At 41.6% G+C, this 23,088-nt stretch overlaps 1 protein-coding gene across 4 annotated transcripts in view; it reads left to right on the forward strand.

Moving 5' to 3' along the window:
• CACNB4 (calcium voltage-gated channel auxiliary subunit beta 4) overlaps positions 1 to 23,088 on the forward strand; it is a 196,149-nt gene that overhangs the window by 165,090 nt on the left and 7,971 nt on the right. For 2 of the 4 annotated variants that reach the window (XM_039494873.1, XM_039494874.1), the window contains 2 exons: positions 856 to 951; positions 18,326 to 18,511. In XM_039494873.1, coding sequence (XP_039350807.1) covers positions 856 to 951; positions 18,326 to 18,511 — 282 coding nt within the window. Of the gene's footprint in view, positions 1 to 855; positions 952 to 18,325; positions 18,512 to 19,133; positions 19,450 to 23,088 lie in introns of those variants that run through there. The other 2 variants (XR_005586227.1, XM_039494875.1) reach the window with 2 other exon arrangements.

Below are 23,088 nucleotides of genomic sequence, written 5' to 3' on the forward strand. Positions count from 1 at the left end.
GTGATTTATGTCAATTGGGGATCTGGCGCACATTCTATAAGGAAACAGTATAATTTAAGTTTTAACAGCACCCCTTAGTGCACTTTATATTATAAGTTCTTAATGTAAACTCAGTATACATAATTTGCATATTCCCTGATGACTGCTATTGAATTTTCCTGATGTGGTGCTGGTTGTACTAGCTACACCCATTCTATTGAATGGAAAGTTATTTGGCAAAGTGAGTGGGGAGAGGATCAAAAGCACAAAGGTGAAGTCTTTCACCCAAAGGCTTGTGAGCAGGGTGTTTGATACTATAATTTCCTTTTATAATGTATAGATAAATAATTTAGAATTCCTAATTTCTCCCGCCCCATAATTCTATTAATGAGCAGACTGCAGGAAAAAATGAGGTAATATGACCTGTGGGTGTTAAAAACCCTTCTCTATCAAAATATACTTCTGAGCAGACTGTCACCATAATATCAGTATTGCATAGCCTAATATACTATTATTGTTATGCTATAATCAAACTGGTGCAACTGCATAATTTTCAGGGAGCATTGGAAAACAGAAAATTTATATTTGTTCACAATAACCTTGTACTTAGAACCAGAACAAAGCAAAATCACACTTTAAACTGCATTCGGAAAATATGCTATGGGTCGAATCCTATGCTGAGATAAACATGCACAAATCCCAGTGAAGTAAATTGAAGAATTTGCATCTGTCTGATGACAAAATTTGGTCCATTATATTAAATGTAATACAAATAAGAGCTTATTACATTGGTTAACCCTGTCATTGGCATTTAGATCTCTTGTATCTGGGGATGTTTGACTCTTACACTCATGTTTTCCTCTTTTCCTCTCCCAGGTTTTGCAGCGACTGATTAAATCCAGAGGAAAGTCACAAAGTAAACACTTAAATGTTCAGTTGGTGGCAGCTGATAAACTTGCACAATGTCCACCAGTAAGTACAGAAAAACCCAACAAGAATAAAACTCCAGATCATTGAACTGGAGTTTTGTACATTTCTACTGTGTTTATCATTGATATAATTGAATTCACATTTTGTCAGTTGACTTTGGTGATGCTCACAGCCCTCCAGTCCTAGACCAGCTAAAGAAAAAAAACAAGTAATTACTATTCAGTCACTTTTTATACTCAAAGTAGCAGCCTGTCTGGGGCCCTAAAATAACCTGCATTTTAAGATTGAGTTTCTGGCACTTCAGCAAGGAACGCTCTCAAAAGATCTGTTGAGACATTCCAGTTGGCCCAGTGGAGCTAGACAATTATCGCAAACCATCTTCTTGGGATCATGATTAGCCATTTTAATTGATGCGGAGTCCTGCATTTAGTAGGCCTGCAAGCTGCCCCAGATGTTTAGGCAAGCTGATGGGGTAGTTTTATATGGCGAGGGCATAAAGGTGTATGTGGAAAAGCAGCTAAAATTGTTTAGACTTTTGAAACTCAGCCCAGGGTTTTGTTGCAGGACAAACCTTTCTGTTGAAATGCACACAGATGGTAACTTGTCTGTATGACAACCCAATGTCTATGCATGAGAATGAGCATGGTAAGACAAAACAGTCCACGTCACATCATGGGGTCTCATTGGGAAATCTATCTTAGATTTTTCTAGAGCACCCACTGGTAGCGGAGGGGGGCGGGGTTAGCTTCCTCTGTGGGGGCTCCCCGGGCCGGGTTAGCAGCCGTGGATGGGGGGCTTTCAAGGGGGGGTAGCTGCTGCGAGGGGGGGCTCCCTGGGTGTGGGGGTGGGTTAGCTGCTGTGGCAGGTGGGGTTACCTGCTGTGGGGGTGGGGAGATGGGTGGGCTTGGTTAGCTGCCATGGGGGGGCGGTGGGCAGGGTTAGCTGGGGGGGAGATGGCTCAAGGTGGAAGTTTTGCCTAGGGCGTGAAACTTCCTTGTACCGGCCCTGCTTAAAATCATGTCAAGTCATTTCTTTTGTCCTCTGGTTTTTGAGTGTTCACACTTTCAAGCTTTTCTCTGCAGCTGTGAGGAACAGAAAATTCCTTTTATTTTGTTTGTTTTTATATGAAAGCTGAGATTCTCCCTTAATTCCATAATTCTGGGAACTGGAGCTTTAAGAAAAATGCAAACACCAAATATTGTGAGACTCTCACTGAAGTTATGAGCATTGTCAGCACATTTTATAGTGAGCAAAGAGGGAGCCTGTTATGAAAGGTATACTGCCTCAAATGCTGTGTGGAACACTGGTGCATAGCAAATCTCGCTACAGCTTCAAAAAGCTGTAGCAAGGACTCCCCTTAGCACAGTCATCCTAGCATGTGAGGATATGAGATAGCCCCTCCCCTGCTGAGTAATGCCCCTGCTGCAGTAATGCTCAGCACTGCCTGCAGCATAAAACAGCCACCTTCCCCAGCATGGAGATAGATGCGTGCCCTTTGTGTTGGTATGCTGGAGGCAGGGCACCGCACCCTCGTCCTCAGTCTAGTACTCCTGTAAAAGGAGACTCCCGATTTAACCCAACCAGTGCTCCCTGCAATATAAACATTGTTTCTTGTTCTTAGTTATAGAACTTTCATTGAGGATAGAAAGAGAGGGCAACCAAACAAATGTGGACATGTAATTCCTTAACTGCACTTGGTTGGAGAGCGGCATGTATTGTCATAAACTGGCCCATTCTTCTCAGGAAGGGGCCTTTTGTCCCGTGCCATCTTAGAAAAGGATAGGTGATGATGATCATCTTAGAGCAAAGAATCCATTCTGTCCCAACCCCTCCCTTTTCATGGCAATGACATACTGTAAGCATCTCTGGTTACAGTAACAGTAGGATCTAGTGTTCTCTCCTTTGTCACCCTGCTTGTGTTCCACTCTGAGCAGTACTGAAAGTTGTTCAAGTCATCTCAAATTTATATTGGGGAGTCCACTGTATTATGTTTGTCTCGAGTAATTTTTCATTGAATCATGTTGTTCCAATGAAGGGAAGAAAAAGGATATTTCTATGGATGCTGTTCAGAACACATTCACTAAAACAAAATATTATATAAGTCCTGGAGCAGTAATAACCAAAAAGATATATCAGGCCTAATTCAGACTGGGTGTAAATGGAGTTATAGGGAGTCTGATCTATTCACATTGCATCTGAATTTGGTCCATGGTGTTTACTCAGGGCTGTCATTACTGCTTGCATGTACACTATCTGTAGCGTTCACCATCACATTCTTCACATTGGAAAAATCGTTTTTCTCCATTTGAAAAGAGCAGCCTGTGCAGTGCTTAATTTGTAATCAAAGAGATGCCAGGGCTCAAGCAATTTTTTTACATTCTTAACTGAAGTGGCAAGCCCAGAGGTGCTGGGGCTATGAACTGCCAAGGCTAGAGGTGCCTGGGATCAGCCCTGGCAAGCCCTGGCACAAAATAAGCACTGAGCCTGTGCATATTTCATTCATGCGCTCATTTATGCAATGCCTTCCTCTTATTTTAGCTAAGTCTTTTCCTACCAATTGGACTGAAGTGAGTGAGTTTGAGTGAAAGAAATGGCCCACATCTGCAGGGTGCATGCCACATCTTACCTAGCACATAATAGCACTTTATAATATCCACAACATCTGATATAACTCAGCTTTTATTCCACATCCTGAGATTTTATTTAGACAAACTCCCACTGACACTCAGTGAAACCTTGCCTGAGCAAGGACTGAGTATAAAGCTCAAGATTTGGACTTGTAGTTCCCATGAGCCAAATTCCATCCACAGGGACACACGTCAGCTTCCCACTGAAGTCAGTTAGTCTCACTCAAATTTCACACAGTTTTTACTTCATTGAAATTACCCCTGATTTACACCACTGCTAAGGAGATGGATATTTGTACGGGAGGGCAGAATCTGGCCCATGGTGAATACAGTTTAAAGGCCATATTCTACTTTTGGCTATGCATTTCTTTTGTCCTCTGGTTCAAAAAGCTGTGGAGGGGCTATGCCTCATATCCTCAGCAGGGGAGGGGCTATGCCTCATATCCTCACATGCTAGGATGACTGTGCTAAGGGGAGTCCTTGCTACAGCTTTTTGAAGCTGTTGAAGCTAACACAGTTCCCATTGGTGTTACTATAGTTGGACAGATAAAATGAGGAAAATTGGGCCTGCATTCTATTCTGTCTCATTCAGAATGTTGGTTTTCCTTAAATCAGTGGCAACTTTTCTAGTCAGAGACCAAACTAGCCAATTATATCTGGCCCAAGCAATTAGATTAAAAGGGTGGAGGCTGTGTTATTTTTAATACAAAGGATGGGCTACCTTGTTAAATCCTTTCCCACATTGCTGGGCAATTACTTGGAGCTGTGGGGTCACTCGTGTGTAAATAAGGGTCTCACAATCTAGCTCTATTTGATTGCTGAGGTTTTGGTTAAATTTCACAGGAGGAGTAAATTAAGCAATGATTCAATTAAGTGAAAGTATATTGCTAATATGGAAGGTTCTTATCATAACCCTGTACAATATTGTATATCTTTTACATTATAATCTATGCAGTATATTTCACAGCTCAAATTCTAGCAAGAAGAATATTTGCATACTCCCATTTTTATGTATTGGGCATGAAATGTTTAGTGTATTTGGATATATCTGAAAGCCATCAAAAATCACATTTCTAATTTGCATGGTGCTGAGAGTCGTTGTTATGAAACTGATTAGTACTGTACATCTAGGCATTATAAAAATACTTGTCTTTTCTGGAATATCTAACTGCTTTCATTATCAATTGCTCATTAATTTTTCACTGATGCTGCTCATGCTGTGCTAAGAATACCTAGCACTGCAGAATTCATTAAGCAGTAGCAGTTACTTTACATGGCTTAATGAAACAGGAACTGTACCAAGAATGTAGTTAAACTGTATTTGACTAGCATATTTTATTATTTCATTTTTGGATTTATACAAGTGCTCAAAAAGGGTGCATCTGTGTGTGCTCTAGATGCTTTTGACATAACTTAAAATTCATTGGAAATAATACCCCATCATAACTAAAGTGTAGCAGTACAATTAAGTGTAACCCAGCACCAGCTAGCCAGGAAATGTAAGATATCAAGTTCCCCGTCACCTTCCAGTACTTCTCCACCCTTATAGTTCCATCTGTGGAGTTCATTCCCTCTGGGTCTACCAGTATCCCTGAAGGAAGCTAGAGAGTGGGGTGCAGGAAGCCAACCCTTCTTCCTTTTCAGCCCCCATAACCTTTATGCGAAGGGAGGATGGTGAGGTCCCAGCAACGGGCTGGCTGGGACCAGATTGGGAAGAGGGATGGTTCTCAGCTGCCTCCTAAATAGGTGAATGTGATGAAGGAAATAATGGTGACCTGCATTGTACAATTTATTGCCAGGTACTCCCAGATATTTTAGGTAAATAAAATTGCAGCCCTAACTATACCACATCCATTGCCTCTTGTCCTCCTTCCTGTGTGGCTGGACAATGGTAACATAGTAAACATAAGGAAATGAAAATACTAGTTATCCTAGATAGGAATTCTAAATAGATAAAGCTGAGGAGAGGCAATTTCTTCCTTGGTTCAAGGAAAGCAACTGGGAAATCTTTACGCATGAGGTTTTGTCCAAAGGATAGAGAACACTGCAATAATACATACTGCTTAAGAAATTGATAGTGAATTGAGCTGTTAACAACATAGATACTATCTCTACTGTGCTTTTTATCAGTGACCTGGAAGAAAATATACAATTATCACTGATAAAAATTTGCAGATGACATAAAACTTGGAGGAGTGGTGAATAATGAAGGAGACAGATCACTGTTTCAGAGCAACCTGGATTGCTTGGTAAACTGGGTGTAAGCAAATGATATGTGTTTGTAATATGACTAAATGTAAATTTATACATCTAGGAACAAAGAATGTAGCTCATACTTGCAAGATTGTGGGACTCTATCCTGGGAAACAGTGACTCTGAAAAAGATTTGGGAGTCATGGAGGATAATCAGCTGAACTCCAGTGTGCTATCTTGGCCAAAAAACCAAATGTGATCCTATAGGGCATAGAATCTTAGAAGATTAGAGTTGGAAGAGACCTCAGGAGGTCATCTAGTTCAACCCCCAGCTCAAAGCAGGATCAACCCCAACTAAATCATTCCAGCCAGGGCTTTGTCAAGCCAGACCTTAAAAACCTCTAAGGATGGAGAGTCCACCACCTCCCCAGGTAACCCATTCCAGTGCTTCACCACTCTCCTAGTGAAATAGTTTTTCCTAATATCTAACCTAGACCTCCCCCACTGCAATCATTGCTCCTTGTTCTGTCATCTGCCACCACTGAGAACAGCCTAGCTCCATTAACAGGGGAATCTCCAGTAGGAGTAAAGAGGTTATTTGATCTCTATAGTTGGCACTGGTGCAACTGCTGCTGGAATACTGTGCCAGTTCTGGTTCCCACAATTCAACAAGGATGTTGATAAATTGGAGACAGTTCAGAGAAGAGCCATGAGAATGATTAAAGAAATCATGCCTTATAGTGATACTCAAGGAGGTCAATCTATTTATCTTAACAACGAGACGGTTAAGAGGTGACATGATTAAAATTTATAATAATCTAGAGGGAACAAATATTTAATAATGTGCTCTTCAGTTTAGAAGAGAAAGGTATAACAGGATCCAATGGCTGGAAATTGAAGCTACACAAATTCAGACAGGAAATAAGGTGTAAATTTTTGATGGTGAGAGTAATTAACCGTTGGAACAATATACCAAGGGCCATGACAGATTCTGTCACTGATAATTTTTAAATCAAGATTGGATGTTTGTCTAAAAGATCTGCTCTGGAAATTATTTTGGGGAAGTTCTATAGCCAGTGTAGGCCTGACTTGACATAAGCAATTGGACATGGGTGAGGCGTCATTTTTTGGGAGACAGGATTAGGTTGGTAAATGGATCAGCAGACTGGAAACAAAATGTCTGTGCTAGCGAAGATAAGGAAGAACATCCAGGGAACAATTTACAATGGACAAGATAACAATGGATAAGATGAAGCTAAAACATAAGATGAGGTAAAAGTAAGTTGTGCATGGACAGTGTATGCTATACAGAGAATGGTTCCTACAAAGTGACCAAGCTAATCACAAAATGGTAATGCAATGTATAGTAAATACATTGGAATGTGAAAATGTATATAACGGAAGAGGATTTCTGTATAACTTTGAATTTGTAATGTACCCTGCATCTACTGCCTGCATTAAATCTGAACAACTCAGCCTAGCATTGCTGTATGTCAAGTAGAAATACCTAAGTGACACACACACACACACACACGCCAAGTGAAAAAAGGCCTTGGGATTTTTTTTCAAGAGCCTGTTTATGAAGGAGGTCAGATTAGATGATCAGAGTGGTCCTCTCTGGCATTGGAATCTATGAATCTGTGTATCCATAAAAAGCTCTAAAGTAAAGATGATGATCTTAATGGAAAATACATTACAAGTAGAATCAGAGGGAAACTGTTTTAATCCCCTGCCTTTTCCCACAGGGTCATTTTTTGCTTATTCTCTCTCTCTCTCTCGTGCACTATCAAAGTTAATCAGGAGTAAAATGGCTTGATACAGTAAAAACTTGAGTGATTCCTTTTGTAATGTACAGTTTTCCTATCTGATTTTTCAATTCATGGAGAAATTGCACTATATTAGGATTCAGATTGTGAAACTTTTGATTACATCAGTGGGATCATTTTGCTACTCAGCATGAGTAGGGTGGCAAAATCAAACCCCAAAAAGTGGCTTTTTGATGACATTTATTAAAATAATTAAAGTAAAATAAGGTTTTGTTCCAGATTTGATTGCTTTTTTGTAGATCAGTTTTACATTTTCTTCAGCTTCCGCCTCATCATACTGAAGAATTAAAGGAATTCAGTGTTGAATTCTGGTACTAAGTAATTTGTGTCATTTCTGCTTTACTCTTCTACTTATTTAGAATATTTAACTGTTTTCTTACTGAATATATACTGGTCAGCAATAGAGATATATATTTCATAGACAGTTGCTCATTTAGGACCTGATTCTGCCACTCTTACTGACATTGAGACTCACATCAAATTAAGGGTTAAATGGGACGTAAGTTATGCATAGACTGTGTGCTGGCCTTTACATAGGAGTGAATTTCAGTTTGTATAAGGGTGGATGAATCAGGCTCCTGGGGGTCTGTTCTTCCCTGGCTAAACAAAATTCCCATTAATGGGAATTATTTGCCAACCTCACCTTATTTAGGAATCCGTTAGATATGGAAAGATAGTCTACTTTATTGTGGTGGTGAATTCTAAGAGACTCAGAGTTATAGCTACTAGCGTTCTACTGTAATTTATTGTCACAAAGGAAACAGTAATGTTCTGTTCCTACTGTTTTCTCCAACTACATTTAAATGTGAGCTGGTTTTGTAGTTGTTCTCACATAATTTTAGCTTAATAAAATCATGTTCTCAGTCCAAATATTCTAGTATTTCACATGCTATTGTGGAAATACATTGCTCAGGTACATTAACTACTTTCTCTCCTCCACATTTTTGGAGATGTCTGAATTACTATTGTATTATTCATGATATTGTGCTCTGCACCCTACAAATTGGGAGAGAGGGTGCCTGCCCCAAGGAGCTTAAAATCTATAGGCTCCATCTTGCCTGGAACAGAGCAGTAGTTCTTCAATTAGTGTTCCTAGGAGTGCTCTATTGTAGGTATATCCGTGCCTCTATTCGGAGATTTTAGGAGCAGTGTCCATTCAGCCCTCACATGCGGTTTCCCTCCCTCATGGTCTGCCTCAAGGCTATCTGGCACTGCGTGGGTGAACCCCCATCAGTTCCTTCTCTACCACCTTTGGCCTCCAGTGGAGCAAGCAGTTGTCCCTTCCTTATCTGTGTCATTAGCATAAGTAGTAGTTTCTTTTGTTCTCCTTAATAGTTAGTGTTTCCTTTTTACCTGTTGGGATAAAAAGAAAAGAAAAGAAAAATAAATTTATTTTGCATTTCCCACCTTGGTTAGGGGGATTCCTCCCCCCCGACCCCCATATAAAAGATTATCTACGTTCTTTCAGTTTAAAAAAAAAAAGAAGAGGAAAGAAGAACTTTCTGCAGCATTCCTCACTGCGAGAGGATGGTAGCGCGCCCCCCCCCCCCTCCGGGCTTGTCCGTTTCCCCCAGCCTCAAGAGTTGCCTCTCTTGTCAGGAGTCTGTTCTTGTAACAGACAGACACACTCACTGTATCTGGTGCCTGATAGAGTCCCATATCCCTCAGAAGTGCTCCCTCTGCCACAAGCTAAAGTCGAGGTCTCATGAGAACCAGGAACTTAAGTTAAACCTCCTCCTTATGGAGAAGGCACTTCAGCCTCCAAGGAACTCCGGTGCCAACCTGAGATCGTCCCCGGAGGCTCCAACTTCAAAGGAGATAGAGTCGCGGAAAAGACTAGCAGATTTCACCACCATGAAGGCTCAAGAAAAAAAGCTCCAAGCCCCCAAACTGAGTCACTGGCCAGCCAGAGGGGTTACTCCGGTGCAGCGACCTCAGTACCAGCAGCTCCAAAGTGCAGTACCAAGATGCATCAGGGTGCCTCCGCTATGAGTTCTGCAATACTGCTGAGACGCGAGGGGCTCAGGCTCTGAGGCAGCAGTACTGTCCTGAGGACAAATACTGTACCACTTCTAAAGGAGCAACACCAAAAAACCCATCAGTACTGGGTGCGACAAAGCTCCTGTTTAGGGAATACTCTGCACCTTCACAACCATCAGTACCAACAATGTACCACGGATACTCCTCTGTGGTACTGCCTGAGCAGACAGTGACGCAAGAGTTCCAGTACCCTAGAGATCTCATGGCTGGGAAAGAACGTCAATCCCGTTACTCCGTACTGGGGCCCTAGTTCTGAACACATCCTGGTGCCCGGAATCACCCTAGGCATCAGGCCATGTACTACCAATACCCTGGTCAGCACCACCATTACTCAGTGACAAGTCTGACAGTGACCAGGAGGATGTCATTTCCCTGGCCTCTCATCATGGCCCGGCATCACAGTAAAATGGTTCTCCTCAATTCCATCAAGATCCCTTTGGGTACCCCCCCACACCCATGCTCTTCCTCTCCCAATGCCCATATTGTTTGACATACAGATCCCATATTTTGCAGGGGTCTAGTGTCTCTCGGAAGGCTGATGAGCTGCAGATTCCCCTTCAGGAGGTGCCAGATACAAATCACAAGCTGGTGGATATTCTGCACACTTCCTCCTTGCCCAGAATTGCCCTACCAATTAATGAAGTGAAGTCATCTGGCAGATACCAGCCTCCATCACACCAGCCAGCAAGAGAGCCAACAAAAAATACTACATCAAAAGGAGTAGTTTTAGACACAAGGAGCAGTTTCAGGCCATTATCAGAGAGGGTCAGTTAGTAGCCAGAACGGCACCACTGGCAGCACTGGATGCAGCTGATACAGCAGCCTTGCTTGGTCTCCACATCGGTGGTAATGAGACGGGCTTCTTGGTTACACCTTTCCGGGTTGCCCAAAAAGCTGCAAATGATGGTGGAAGATCTCTTCTTTAAAGGGCCCAAGCTTTTCGCAGAGAAGACAGACTCTTCTCTCCACACCTTGAAAGATTCTTGGGCGACATTATGTTCCCTGAGAATCTTCTCTGCAGGTCAAAAGAGAAGATATAGTTCTCAGCCATAGCACAGGTCATGACCTCCTCAATACCCACCATCTTAGTGCTATTACGAGTTGCAATGTAAGAGGCCCAGGGTTCAGAAGTGGAAGTAGTCAGCACTCCAATCCGTGACCTCTCAGACTGCCTCTTCTAAGCACTTTTGATGGGTTGGTTGAGGGCCCGTACAACTGTACCTTGCAACAACAGCTGCCATCTACACACCTGTCATGCCCCTTTGGATGGTCTTGGAGATTATTTTGAAGGGTTACACCATTCAATTCATGCCTCTCTCCCATTCCCACCCTACTTCCTTGTCCCTCTTCAGGGACCCTTCTCACAAGAACCTACTTTGCCAGGAAATAGATCTGTTGTGCCTAGGGGCCATGGAACCAGTCCAGGCGCAACTCAGGGGCAAGGGGTTTTACTCCCGTTATTTCCTGATCTCCAAGACAAAGGGAGGTTGGAGGTCTATTATCGATATAAGGGCATTAAACAAATATGTGAAAGCGCAGAAGTTCAAAATGGTGATCCTGGCAATTACAGACCAGTAAATCTAACGTCAGTACCAGGCAAATTAGTTGAAACAATAGTAAAGAATAAAATTGTCAGACACATAGAAGAACATAAATTGTTGGGCAAAAGTCAACATGCTTTCTGTAAAGGGAAATCATGTTTTACGAATCTATTAGAATTCTTTGAAGGGGTCAACAAACATGGGCAAGGCGGATCCAGTGGACATAGTGTACTTAGATTTCCAGAAAGTCTTTGACAAAGTCCCTCACCATAGGCTCTTATGTAAATCAAGTTGTCAGGGGATAAGAGGGAAGATCCTTTCATGGATTGAGAATTGGTTAAAAGACAGGGGACAAAGGATAGGAATAAATGGTAAATTTTCAGAATGGAGAGGGGTAACTAGTGATGTTCCCCAAGGGTCAGTCCTAGGACCAATCCTATTCAACTTATTTATAAATGATCTGGAGAAAGGGGTAAACAGTGAGGTGGCAAAGTTTGCAGATGATACTAAACTGCTCAAGATAGTTAAGATCAAAGCAGACTGTGAAGAACTTCAAAAAGATCTCACAAAACTAAGTGATTGGGCAACAAAATGGCAAATGAAATTTAATGTGGATAAATGTAAAGTAATGCACATTGGAACAAATAACCCCAACTATACATACAATATGATGGGGGCTAATTTAGCTACAACTAATCAGGAAAGAGATCTTGGAGTCATCGTGGATAGTTCTCTGAAAACGTCCATGCAGTGTGCAGCGGAGTCAAAAAAGCAAACAGGATGTTAGGAATCATTAAAAAAGGGATAGAGAATAAGGCGGAGAATATCTTATTGCCATTATATAAATCCATGGTATGCCCACATCTTGAATACTGCTTACAGATGTGGTCTCCTCATCTCAAAAAAAAAATATTGGCATTAGAGAAGGTTCAGAGAAGGGCAGCATATGAGGAGAGATTAAAGAGGCTAGGACTTTTCAGCTTGGAAAAGAAGAGACTAAGGGGGGATATGAGAGGTATATAAAATCATGAGTGTTGTGGAGAAAGTGAAAAAGGAAAAGTTATTTACTTGTTCCCATAATATAAGAACTAGGAGTCACCAAATTAAATTAATGGGCAGCAGGTTTAAAACAAATAAAAGGAAGTTCTTCTTTACATGGCACATAGTCAACCTGTGGAACTCCTTGCCTGAGGAGGTTGTGAAGGCTAGGACTATAACAGAGTTTAACAGAGAACTAGATAAATTCATGGAGATTAAGTCCATTAATGGCTATTAGCCTGGATGGGTAAGGAATGGTGTCCCTAGACTCTGTTTGTCAGAGGGTGGAGATGGATGGTAGGAGAGAGATCACTTGATCATTACCTATTAGGTTCACTCCCTCTGGGGCACCTGGCATTGGCCACTGTTGGTAGACAGGATACTGGGCTGGATGGACATTTGGTCTGATCCAGTATGGCCGTTCTTATGTTCACGCTAGCTGACATTATTCCATTTCTAGAGTAAGGAGATTGGTTTTCGGCCCTCGACCTAAAAGATGCATACTTCCACATCTCAATATGACCGTTGCTCAGGAGATTCCTACAGTTTGCCTTTGGGCAGGACCATTATCAGTAAAGGGTGCTCCCATTCAGCCTCCTGTACGCATGCAGGGAATTCACCAAGGTTCTCTCCATGATAGCGGCACACCTGTGACCCTTGGGCATTGTGATCTACCCACACCTAGACGTCTGACTCCTTAGAGCTCCCTTGTTTCAGGACGCTGTACGAGCCATCCAGATGACCATGCACACATTTGCACAATAGGGTTTAACAGCCCACCTTACAGAAATTGACACTGAGCCCCGTACAGCGACTGGAATTTATCAGCGCCGACCTCAATACAGTACGAGCAAAGCATTTCTTATGCTACACAGGCTCACCACCCTTACAAGTCTCATAGAGACAGTCCAGGCCAGTTCTGAAACATCAGCCAGGAACTCCCTGCAGCTGCTAGGTCATATGGCAGCATGCATCTTTGTCAGGCCAAACACACGCATGTTCATGAGGTGTCTTCAGATATGGCTCACTTCTGTCTATTCCCCAAACAGGGACAGACTGACTAAACTGTTATCACTGCCTTCTGCAGTAAAGCACTCCTTGGACTGATGGAAAGACCCATCCAGTGTCTGAGCAAGTGTTCCATTCGTGCAACCGCCACTGACACCGACTCTAACGATGGATGCCTCCCTAATGGGCTGTGGAGCTCACCTGCATGATTGCAAGGTTCAAGGCAAGTGGTCTTCCATAGAAGTGACCCTCCATATCAATCTTTTGGAGCTAAGGGCCATCAGGAATGCTTGTGCATGCTTTCTGCGTTTCATCAAGAATACCCACTCAAAGGTCATGACAGACAATATGAAGTGTATGTTTTACATAAATTGCCAGGGAGGTACCCGATCTCCCTCTTTCTGCATGGACACACTCAAACTCATCTCAGCTGTCTATCTACCAGGGATACAGAATGTGACAGCCGAGTATCTCAGAACTTTTCTCACCACCACAAATGGGAACTGAACTCAGAGGTGCTTTGAGACATATTCGCCCTTTGAGGAACCCTGACTGCAGAGCTCTTTGCTACTTACTGGAACAAGAAATATCATTGTTACTGCTCCAGAGCCAGCCTGGGGAAACATTCACTGGGAGACACCCTCATCCTTGCATGGGACAAGAACCTCTTGTATGCCTTTCCCTTGTTTCCTCTTCTATCCAAGGTCATGTTGAAAATTTGATGAGACAAAATGAGTTATTCCGAGTGTTCTCTCCTGGCCAAGACAAGTCTGGTTCCCTTACCTGACACAGATGGCAATATGTCCTCCAATTCCTCTTTGGCCCATTCCCCACCTGCTCTCTCAAAGTGACAGGCTGATGCTTCATCCCAACATGCAGGTCTTCCACCTCCAGGGTTGGCTCCTTCTTGGTTCCAAGACTTAGCGGCAGAGTGCTCTGACAAGGTGAAAGACGTGTTGCTGCACAACCAAAAGTCAACCACTCAATGGTACTGACCTACAAAAATTGAAATGATCCCAAGTTTGGTGTCATTCTAAACACACAGACCCAACCTCATCTTCCCTCCCTCTAATTTTAAACTACATTTTAGACCTCAAGAGGTCAAAACTCTCTCAGCTCCCTTAAGGTACGTCTTGCGGCCATAACAGCTTTCCACTATCAAGCAGATGGATATTCTATTGATCTAGATAATCTACACCTGCTGATGTATAGATTCCTTAAGGGCATTGGGAATCTCTTCCTGCATGTGAGACCACCCACTCCAATCTGGGATCTTAACCCAGTTCTCAGAGCTTTGATTAGATCTCCCTTTGAGCCCATGGCAACTTGCTATCTCTTACACCTGTCCATGAAGACAGCATTTCTAATTACCATCACTTCAGCTAGGCACATAGGAGAATTAGTGGCCCTAATGGCACACCCACCATACACGATCTTTTAAAAAGACAAAGTAACTCTGAGGCTGCATCCCAAGTTTCTCCCTAAAGTTGCCTCTACTTTCCATATGAATCAAGAGATCCATTGTCCTGGGTTTTCCCAAAAAACACATTGTGATAGCAGGGAGGCAATTCTGCATATGCTAGATGTTAGAAGAGCACTAGTATTCTACTTGGACAGGACTAAGGACTTCAGGAAGTCCCCTAAATTCTTCCTTTCATTCACAGAAAGATCCAAAGGCTCCGTGATATCGGCTTAGACTATCCAAATGGGTCTTGAGTTGCATTAATCTCTAGTATCAAAGGTGCAACCTGTTGCCTCCATCCAAAATCCACATGCACTCCATGAAGTCCATTTCTATCTCAGTCACATTCCTTAAAGATGTCCCTATCTCAGAAATCTGCAGAGCAGTGACTTGGCCTCCTTCCAACACTTTCGCAGAAAATTATGCAATCACTGGAGATTTGGCCTCTGATGCCATCTTCAGCTCCACAGTGCTCTCTGTAGTAACATACTCCATTCCAAAGCCCCGGCCCTCCATGGGGGATACTGCTCAGGAGTCACCTACAGTGGAACACACATAAGGACACTACTCGAAGAAGAAGAAGAAGAGGAAGTTACTCACCTTGGGCAGTCATGATGGTTCTTTGAGATGTGTGTCCCTATGGATGCTCCACAACCCGCCCTTCTCCCCTCTACTTTGGAGTTCTCCATAAGAGGCTCTGGGATAGAGAGGGAACTGAGAGGGGTCTGCCCGCGCAGTGTTAGATAGCATCAGGGCAGACCAGGAGGGAGGGAGAGCGCATGTGCAGGCTGAAAGGACATTGCTACCCAAAATCTCCGATCAGAGGCGCAGATACAACTACAATGGAGCATCCATAGGGACATACATCTGAAAGAACCATCGTTACTGCACAAGGTGAGTAACTTCCTTTTCATGGAAATTACTTAACCTCCTCAAATCAGCCTGTCTCAAAGTTGACCCTGTAGTAAACACAGACAATACAGTCCAAATACCACATTGCATGTTCATATTCTTTTCAAAAGTGCTGTGTGCTTTTGGCTTGCATGTACAGATAATCTTAATTCTGGCATTTCCTAACTTTTAAGTGCTTGACTTTGGAACATTTATAATGTTGTTTTAGTGTTTGTGTGTGTGTGCGTGTATGTAATATAATGGAATACATGATTTTATCAGCATGTGTTTGAAAGGATGCATTACTCATGCGTGGCAAAGCCACGTGTGAGTTGCAGGTAAACTCAGACAAGTGACAGTAGAACACTCAGACTGCACTAAATCAGCATGATTTCTGTGTAAGGAAAAGATGGTACAAAAAGCTATTTTAGAAATGGTTTAGAGAATTTTAAAGCTCTTTACTGGGACCATTTTTCATAGTCCTTCACCCACTAATCCTTTATTATCATAAGTCCATTTGTACATGACTCGGGCAGTCATAAAATAGTTTTTCTGCAGTTAAATATGTCATGACTAAATTCCATTATCTCAGGTCCCCTAGAGCTAGAAGCAAAGGTGATTCCCATTTGGAAACTGGGAATCTACACTTGCCAGTGAGCTATAGCTCACATATTGTCTTGCCGGGCTGCAGAATAACTAGCTGTAACATCGCACTGGTTTTGTGTACAGAGAAGCTATCACTAGATTAGCACTGAATCTTGCCCATTCTAGGTTTCAAGCAGTCTTCATGTTTGGAGTATGTGAGTTGGAGGAGGTGAGGATTTAATTCCACTTTTGCGGGGAGGACAAGGAAACATTTATTAAGTCAATTGGTTAAAAACAATTAAAGTGGCAGTTAAAGAGTTAGAGGAAGTTGTGGGGACTGGATTAGTGGGCAGACATCAGATGGAACAGTTTACCATATGGATGTCCGCTTCACATATATTGTGGAGTTACATGTCTATTTAGATATATGTGTGTGTATAAGGGATGGGGGAGCAGAATATTATGTGGTTTTGTGTGTGTATTTTTACTGTACCAATCACTACAACACCTGCACCACAGTCCTTATTTTATTGCTGCTATAGTTCCATGGTATATTTTCCCCACTGAATTGAGAGTGAAGGGGAAAAACACAGGTGCAAAACTTCACTGCTGAAAATGCTGAATTTTCTCAATGAACTAAATTTGTGAATATTCATGAAAATATGTTTTTTCTTCAGAAAATGGGCATTTATTTTATTATGCCTGTCTTGCAATTCATAAAAATCCACTCATCTAGTACAGCTCTCTAAACCACTTCCATTGCTGATAGAATATGAAAACATTAGCTGCATATAAACTGCCTGTTGGCAGCCATAAAGTCACAGGAGCTCTGTGTCCTACATTCCTTTTGTGTTCAACAATAGATATACTTTGTGTGGCATATAAGTTTCAGCAGGTCTGAGATAGTGTATTGAGGTATTTGTTCTGGTGCTTAAGTAATGTCACCAATGAATGAGTTCCTGGTGGGGAAAAAAAAGAAATCATACTTGTAAGACCTCACCAATTTAAGAACAGGCACCTGGCCATTTCGACAGATAGATATAAATGAAGGCAGTTAAGACAATGCATAAACATCATATGTAGGTGCTGTAGATAGAATTCCCAGCTGTGAATGTTTGAACAGCTGTATGTCTTGAACTTGAGCAGTTATGCTAAGTAGAAATGCCATTGCTAATATAACTGTAAATTGTATGAACTAGAACAGAGATGTTCTTCAGCTGCACAGTTCAATTCCGGATCTGAGTTCAGAATCAGGATTTTGTTTATCAGAGAGATCTGAGTCAGCCCCAGAGTTCAGAACTAGAATTAGAATTCAAAATGATCTTGACAAACTGGAGAAATGGGCTGAAATAAATACGATGAAATGAAAGTCAGTAAGGACAAATGCTTATGAAAGAATAATCAATTGCACTAATACAGGATGGGAAGTGACTGCCAAGGAAGAAATACTGCAGAAAAGGATCTGAGGGTTATAGTGGATCACAAACTAAATATGAACCAACAATGGAATACTATTGCAAAAAAAGTTAACATTCTGGGATATATTAGCAGGGGCATTGTAAGCTAGAAATGAGAAGTAGTTTTTCTACTCTGCTCAGCACTGATGAGGCCTCTGTTGGAGTATTGTGTCCAATTCTGGGCAGCAACCTTTGGGAAAGATATTGACAAATTGGAGAAAGTCCAGAGGAGAACAACAAAAATGATTAAAGGTCTAGAAAACATGACCTATGAGAAAAGATTGAAATAGCTGAGTTTGGTTGATCTGGAGAAGAGAAGACGGAGAAGGGGGGAAATAACAGTTATCAAGTACATAAAATGTTGTTATAAAGAGGAGGGTGGTAAATTGTTCTTCTTAACTGTTGAGGACTGGACAAGACGTATTGGGCTTAAATTGCAACAAGGGAGATTTAGGCTAGACATTAAGAAAAACTTCCTAACTGTAAGGGTAGTTAAGCACTGGAGCAAATTACCTGGGGAAGTTGTGGAATCTCCGTTATTGGAGATTTTTAAGAACAGGTTGGACAATCACCTGTCAGGGATGCTCTAGTTATTATGTAGTCCTGCCTTGAGTGCAGGGGACTAGACTAGATGGCCTATTGAGGTCTGATGCAGTACAACATTTCTATGAACCTATGGTTATTTGTGTGTCCCTCTTTTGCTGCCCATAAAAAAAATACTGAACTAGCATTTTCTTGCTGTGAACAGGAAATGTTTGATGTCATTTTGGATGAAAATCAGCTTGAGGATGCGTGTGAACATTTGGCAGAATACCTAGAGGCATACTGGCGTGCTACACATACCACCAGTAGCACACCTATGACTCCTCTTCTTGGAAGAAACCTAGGATCGACTGCACTTTCACCATACCCTACTGCAATCTCCGGATTACAGGTATGAATATGCATCTTGGCCCCCAGTCACCAGTACAAGTCAGTTTTATTCATTATAGGAAAACAGAATAATGTGTTTTATAAACTGTATCCTGTATTTGTTTCATTAATTACTATTTGCTGTTTGGTAAGTGCCAACAGCAAGAAAGCAAAATAGACCCACTTATTCAACAGAGAAACATTTTATTAATGGAGTGCACTGGTGTTCGGACTAGTTTTGTTTTAATGGGGAATATAATACCCATAACTCCTTTTGGCATGAGGAATAAACTGAGATAAATGGCACTCTGTCAAAAGCTATTTTAGCTATGTAACAAAATTGCATCTTTTTATGTGAGAAAGTGCCATTAGAATGAAGAGTCTTTCAGACTGAAAATAAGCATGTAAAATATGTTATGCTGGTAAGAAATACTATAGTTAAGGTTGCAGATCTTATTCTGATATAAACCCATTTTCACATGCTCATAACTTTTCACAACATTCATCTTTTGGGCCAAAATTTTCCTTGCTTGGCCCAAGGTAAAGCTTCAGCAAAATCCCTTTCATCTGTTTGAGTTCATTGAGTGTGAATAAAATACATTTTTTCCCATTGAAAAAAAAATTCTGACCATTTTTTTCCACAGGGATAGCTCAAAAACGGCGAACTTTGAAACTTCAAACGTGGCATGTAAATAGTCCTTAATGAGAAGTACGTGCTTTACTAAGTTTGAAAAAAATGTTTTTGAAATAACAGTTATGAATGTTTGAAGATGCAAGACCGGGAGGGAATTCAGTGAACATTTTTTTCATTAATTCTGAAAGTTTCAGAAAGAGTTCTGCATGTGTGTGTGACTTTTGAGGAATGTGCACTTGTTAATATGCATCAGCAATAGAGCTGAGCAAATAATTTGTAATGCATAATTCACCTGAAAAATTTAACCTCTGTTCTGCTCATGGAATATTTGGAGGCAGATCGTAATTTCTGAATAAAGTGATTCAACATTCAAATTGATTGATTATTTAAATTTATTCAATAAATATATAAAAATTACTCTGGATTAATTGCACAGTTGACTGCAGATAGACAGTTTTTGGTAATCGTATTTTTCACCAGGTAGCTTGATTCTGTTAGGCCCAATAAATTGTGTGGTATTATTTTCCCTGATTGGATGAGTGCACTAGCACTTCTGGGATTAGTAATCACATGCACAATTGTAAAATATTGTTTCTAAGTTCACTTAACTGTAACATTTCAGTTTGCCATCCATTCATATCAGTAAAATGCCATCTCTTGAATGTTCACCTAAGCAAACCCAAAAGGACTGTGGGCATGGCCAAAGCAATTCCATTTAAAGAATTATGGCTATCCACCGCATTTTTTTCTGGTATTTGTTTCCCCCTACTCAGTAGGCACTGATAGTGACTGTGACATGTTGCTCCACTTACATAGGGGAAACTTACACTGAAGATGAAAATTACCCCTATGCAGGGGGCCAGCAAAAGGTTTATGCATTGTCCCTTAATACCCACTGAGTTTATTATGCCTGAGTAAAGATTGCAGGATTTGGTTCACAATGCCACTTAAGTGTTTTAAACCATTTAGAAAGTTGGGTTGACATAGTTGTATCACATTAAGGACTTACATTATCTTAAGTGATTAAGTCTTACACCACTTTCAAGACATTTGCCATCTGAAGAATTACATCAGTTTAAGTGTTTGACACCATAAGGTGATTGAAGTACTTATACAGACTTTAGGAATTAAACCAGCATAGGTGCTTATGCTACATTAAGTATTTACTACAGTACTTTAAGCCCTTATGACGTTTTTCCTTTTCTTTATCAGCTATACTACCTTTAAATTACTAGGAAATTGAATGCCAAAACCCTATGTTAATGCAGTATAGGTGTACATTTATGCACTCAAGTCCAGGAGAAACTAAAGTGAAGAGTGCACACACAAGTTTAATTATGTTTCATTGCATATACTTAATTTACTTGTTAATATTTTATATACCGGTATATATAAACTTGCCCTTCTGAAGCTCAAGATGCAAGGTGCAATGCAACTTAGAAATATGTAAAATTCAAATTGAGCATATTAACCGTATGCAGTTGCAACCCACGTTGAGTGTGTAGAGATTTGTCACCCTCTAGTGGCTGGTCCGCATACAAGGCTGAAGTCTGCAAGTTCCAGCTAATAGACTTAAGTCCTTTGGCTCAAGTGGTGGAAGCTCAATGTTTTTATCTCTGCGGGACCCAGTTTTGAACCCAGCAGTTCAAGTGAGGCCAGATATGGGTTATGATACAGTCTTACATTATGAGATAAGAGGTTATCTTTTGTACAACACCTACAAATATTAACTCACATTAAATATGTTCCACACCCAGAAGTGAAGAGATTGAGATCAAAATAATCACAAAATCAAGCCAGTAATACAAAGATATCTCTGTATCCAGTAAAGCAGTGTTTCCCAAATTTGGGACGCCACTTGTGTAGGGAAAGCCCCTGGCGGGCCAGGCCGGTTTGTTTACCTGCCCTGTCCGCAGGTTCCGCTGATCGCGGCTCCTGCAGATGGGGCAGGTAAACAAACCGGCCCGGCCTGCCAGGGGCTTTCCCTACACAAGCGGCATCTCAAGTTTGGGAAACACTGCAGTAAAGGAAAGAGCATATATTACAAATTAACTGAGGGAGGGACAAGTTGCATTTGCAGAGATGTTGTAGCTGTTAGACCACGTTGTTAAATAAAAAGACATATTAAACAAAAATAAAAACTATGAGCTTGGGAGGAAGACCTTGCCATAATAGATATTTTGAAACAACATGGAATGACAAAAATATTTGGGATAATGTAATACTTGGCTATGAATTATAGAATTATAACTGATTAGGTCATAGAGGTGAAAAGTAGAACTATACCAGAAAGATTACATAGAATAGAGAAAAATTCTGAGTTGAGAGGACCATACAGTAGAATCTGTATAGATACAAATCTCAGATCATAAGAATACAAACATACTGTATATACTTGTTCGTAAGTTGAATTTTTTTAGTAAGAAAGGGAAGCACCAGAGGATGGGGGTCGACTTATGAACGGGTATAGAGAGGGAGAGGTGGGACACAGCCCCTCCCCCCAACAGAGGGAGCAAGGAGGGCAGCACAGCCAGCAGAGCCAGACGGGAAGGTCAGGGCCAGAATCTCTCCACTTCTGGCCATGCTACTCTCCCCCAAGCCTCCGAAGCAGCTGCAGCTCCGGGGCTGGCAGGCTGCAGCTGTACCGCTCGGCTCTGCCCCCCAGAGCAGGCTGTGGGCACGCTGCCTGGCCCGCCAGAGCACACTGCGGCTGTGCCGCCTGGCCCAGCCCACTGGAACATGCTGCGGTCATGCTGCCCGGCCTGGCCCGCTGGAGCAGGCTGCGGCCGCGCTGCCCAGACTGCCGGAGCAGCTCCAGCCAGGTGAGAGACATCCTCCCCTGTCCCTCCCCAGATAAGGTGGGAAGGGATGGGATGGGGAGAGTGTGGGGGTCCCGGGCTAGGGCTGGGGTCACGTGGGGGGTGGTTACAGGGGTTACTCCCCTGACTCCCAGCTTCTCCTCCCCCCAAATTTCCCCACCAATTGTTGTCCCGGCCCATCAGTGTAAGCAGCTGGCGTGCCGGGACACTTTGTTTACTTAGGTTTACCTCCGTGCCTGCGGACACTCGAGGTAAACAAACCATCTCGGCCCCACAGCGGCTTATCCTGGTGGCCCGGGAGCCAAAGTTTGCTGACCCCTGAATTATAGGATCAGCTTATGAATGGGTTATAAAATTTTTCCATTTTTACTTATCCATGTTGGGTGCGGGGGTCGGCTTATAAATGAACTGGCTTATGATCGAGTATATATGGTACTAGTAGCATTTTACTATTAGCCTTTGGATCAGAAAAAGGATATTGAGTGCAAATTGAGAGAAAGAAGAGTCAGCTAAGTTGGTGCTTGATCAACCTTTTGAATTTCTGTTAAAGATGGTTGTGCGGAGACATGAGAGAATAACCGTGGTAATAATGGACCATGTCTGATGACATTGGATAGAATGTTGTTCTCTCATTGAACCGGTTTAGAGCCAATAATGTGAACTAATTTTGATCAATCACCAATCACTATGGAAACGTAAGGACAACAAAGGCCAAACCCCTACTTGGTAAATGGTTTGGTCAAGGAGTTTCTGTGCAAGTTATTTGAAATATTTATTATGTTTTAGTTATAAAAATCACTTAACATCTAACTACTTCAGCTATCCTTTCTGTAGAGTATTTGGTTATACACTATTAGCTCATAGTTTAAAAATCTTTAAATAATGCTAAATGAGGTGCACCTTTTGGAAAAAACAAAAACTCCTTTTCAGAAAGTTTCTGCAAAACACACGGATTCATCACAAATTTCTAAAAGGAATCAAAATAGAAATATGAATGTTATGTTCATGATTGGGGAGAAGAACTGATAAATGCAGTGTGTTTTGAATCGATCTACTAGTTACTTCTTACTGAAAGTGCTCTGTAAAATTTTATAAGATTGCATATAAAAATATCATAAAAATACATTGTATTATGCTGTGTTTGGT

The sequence above is a fragment of the Mauremys reevesii genome, linkage group 11 (genome assembly GCF_016161935.1).
Source record: "Mauremys reevesii isolate NIE-2019 linkage group 11, ASM1616193v1, whole genome shotgun sequence".
NCBI classification, from domain to species: Eukaryota; Metazoa; Chordata; order Testudines; family Geoemydidae; genus Mauremys; species Mauremys reevesii.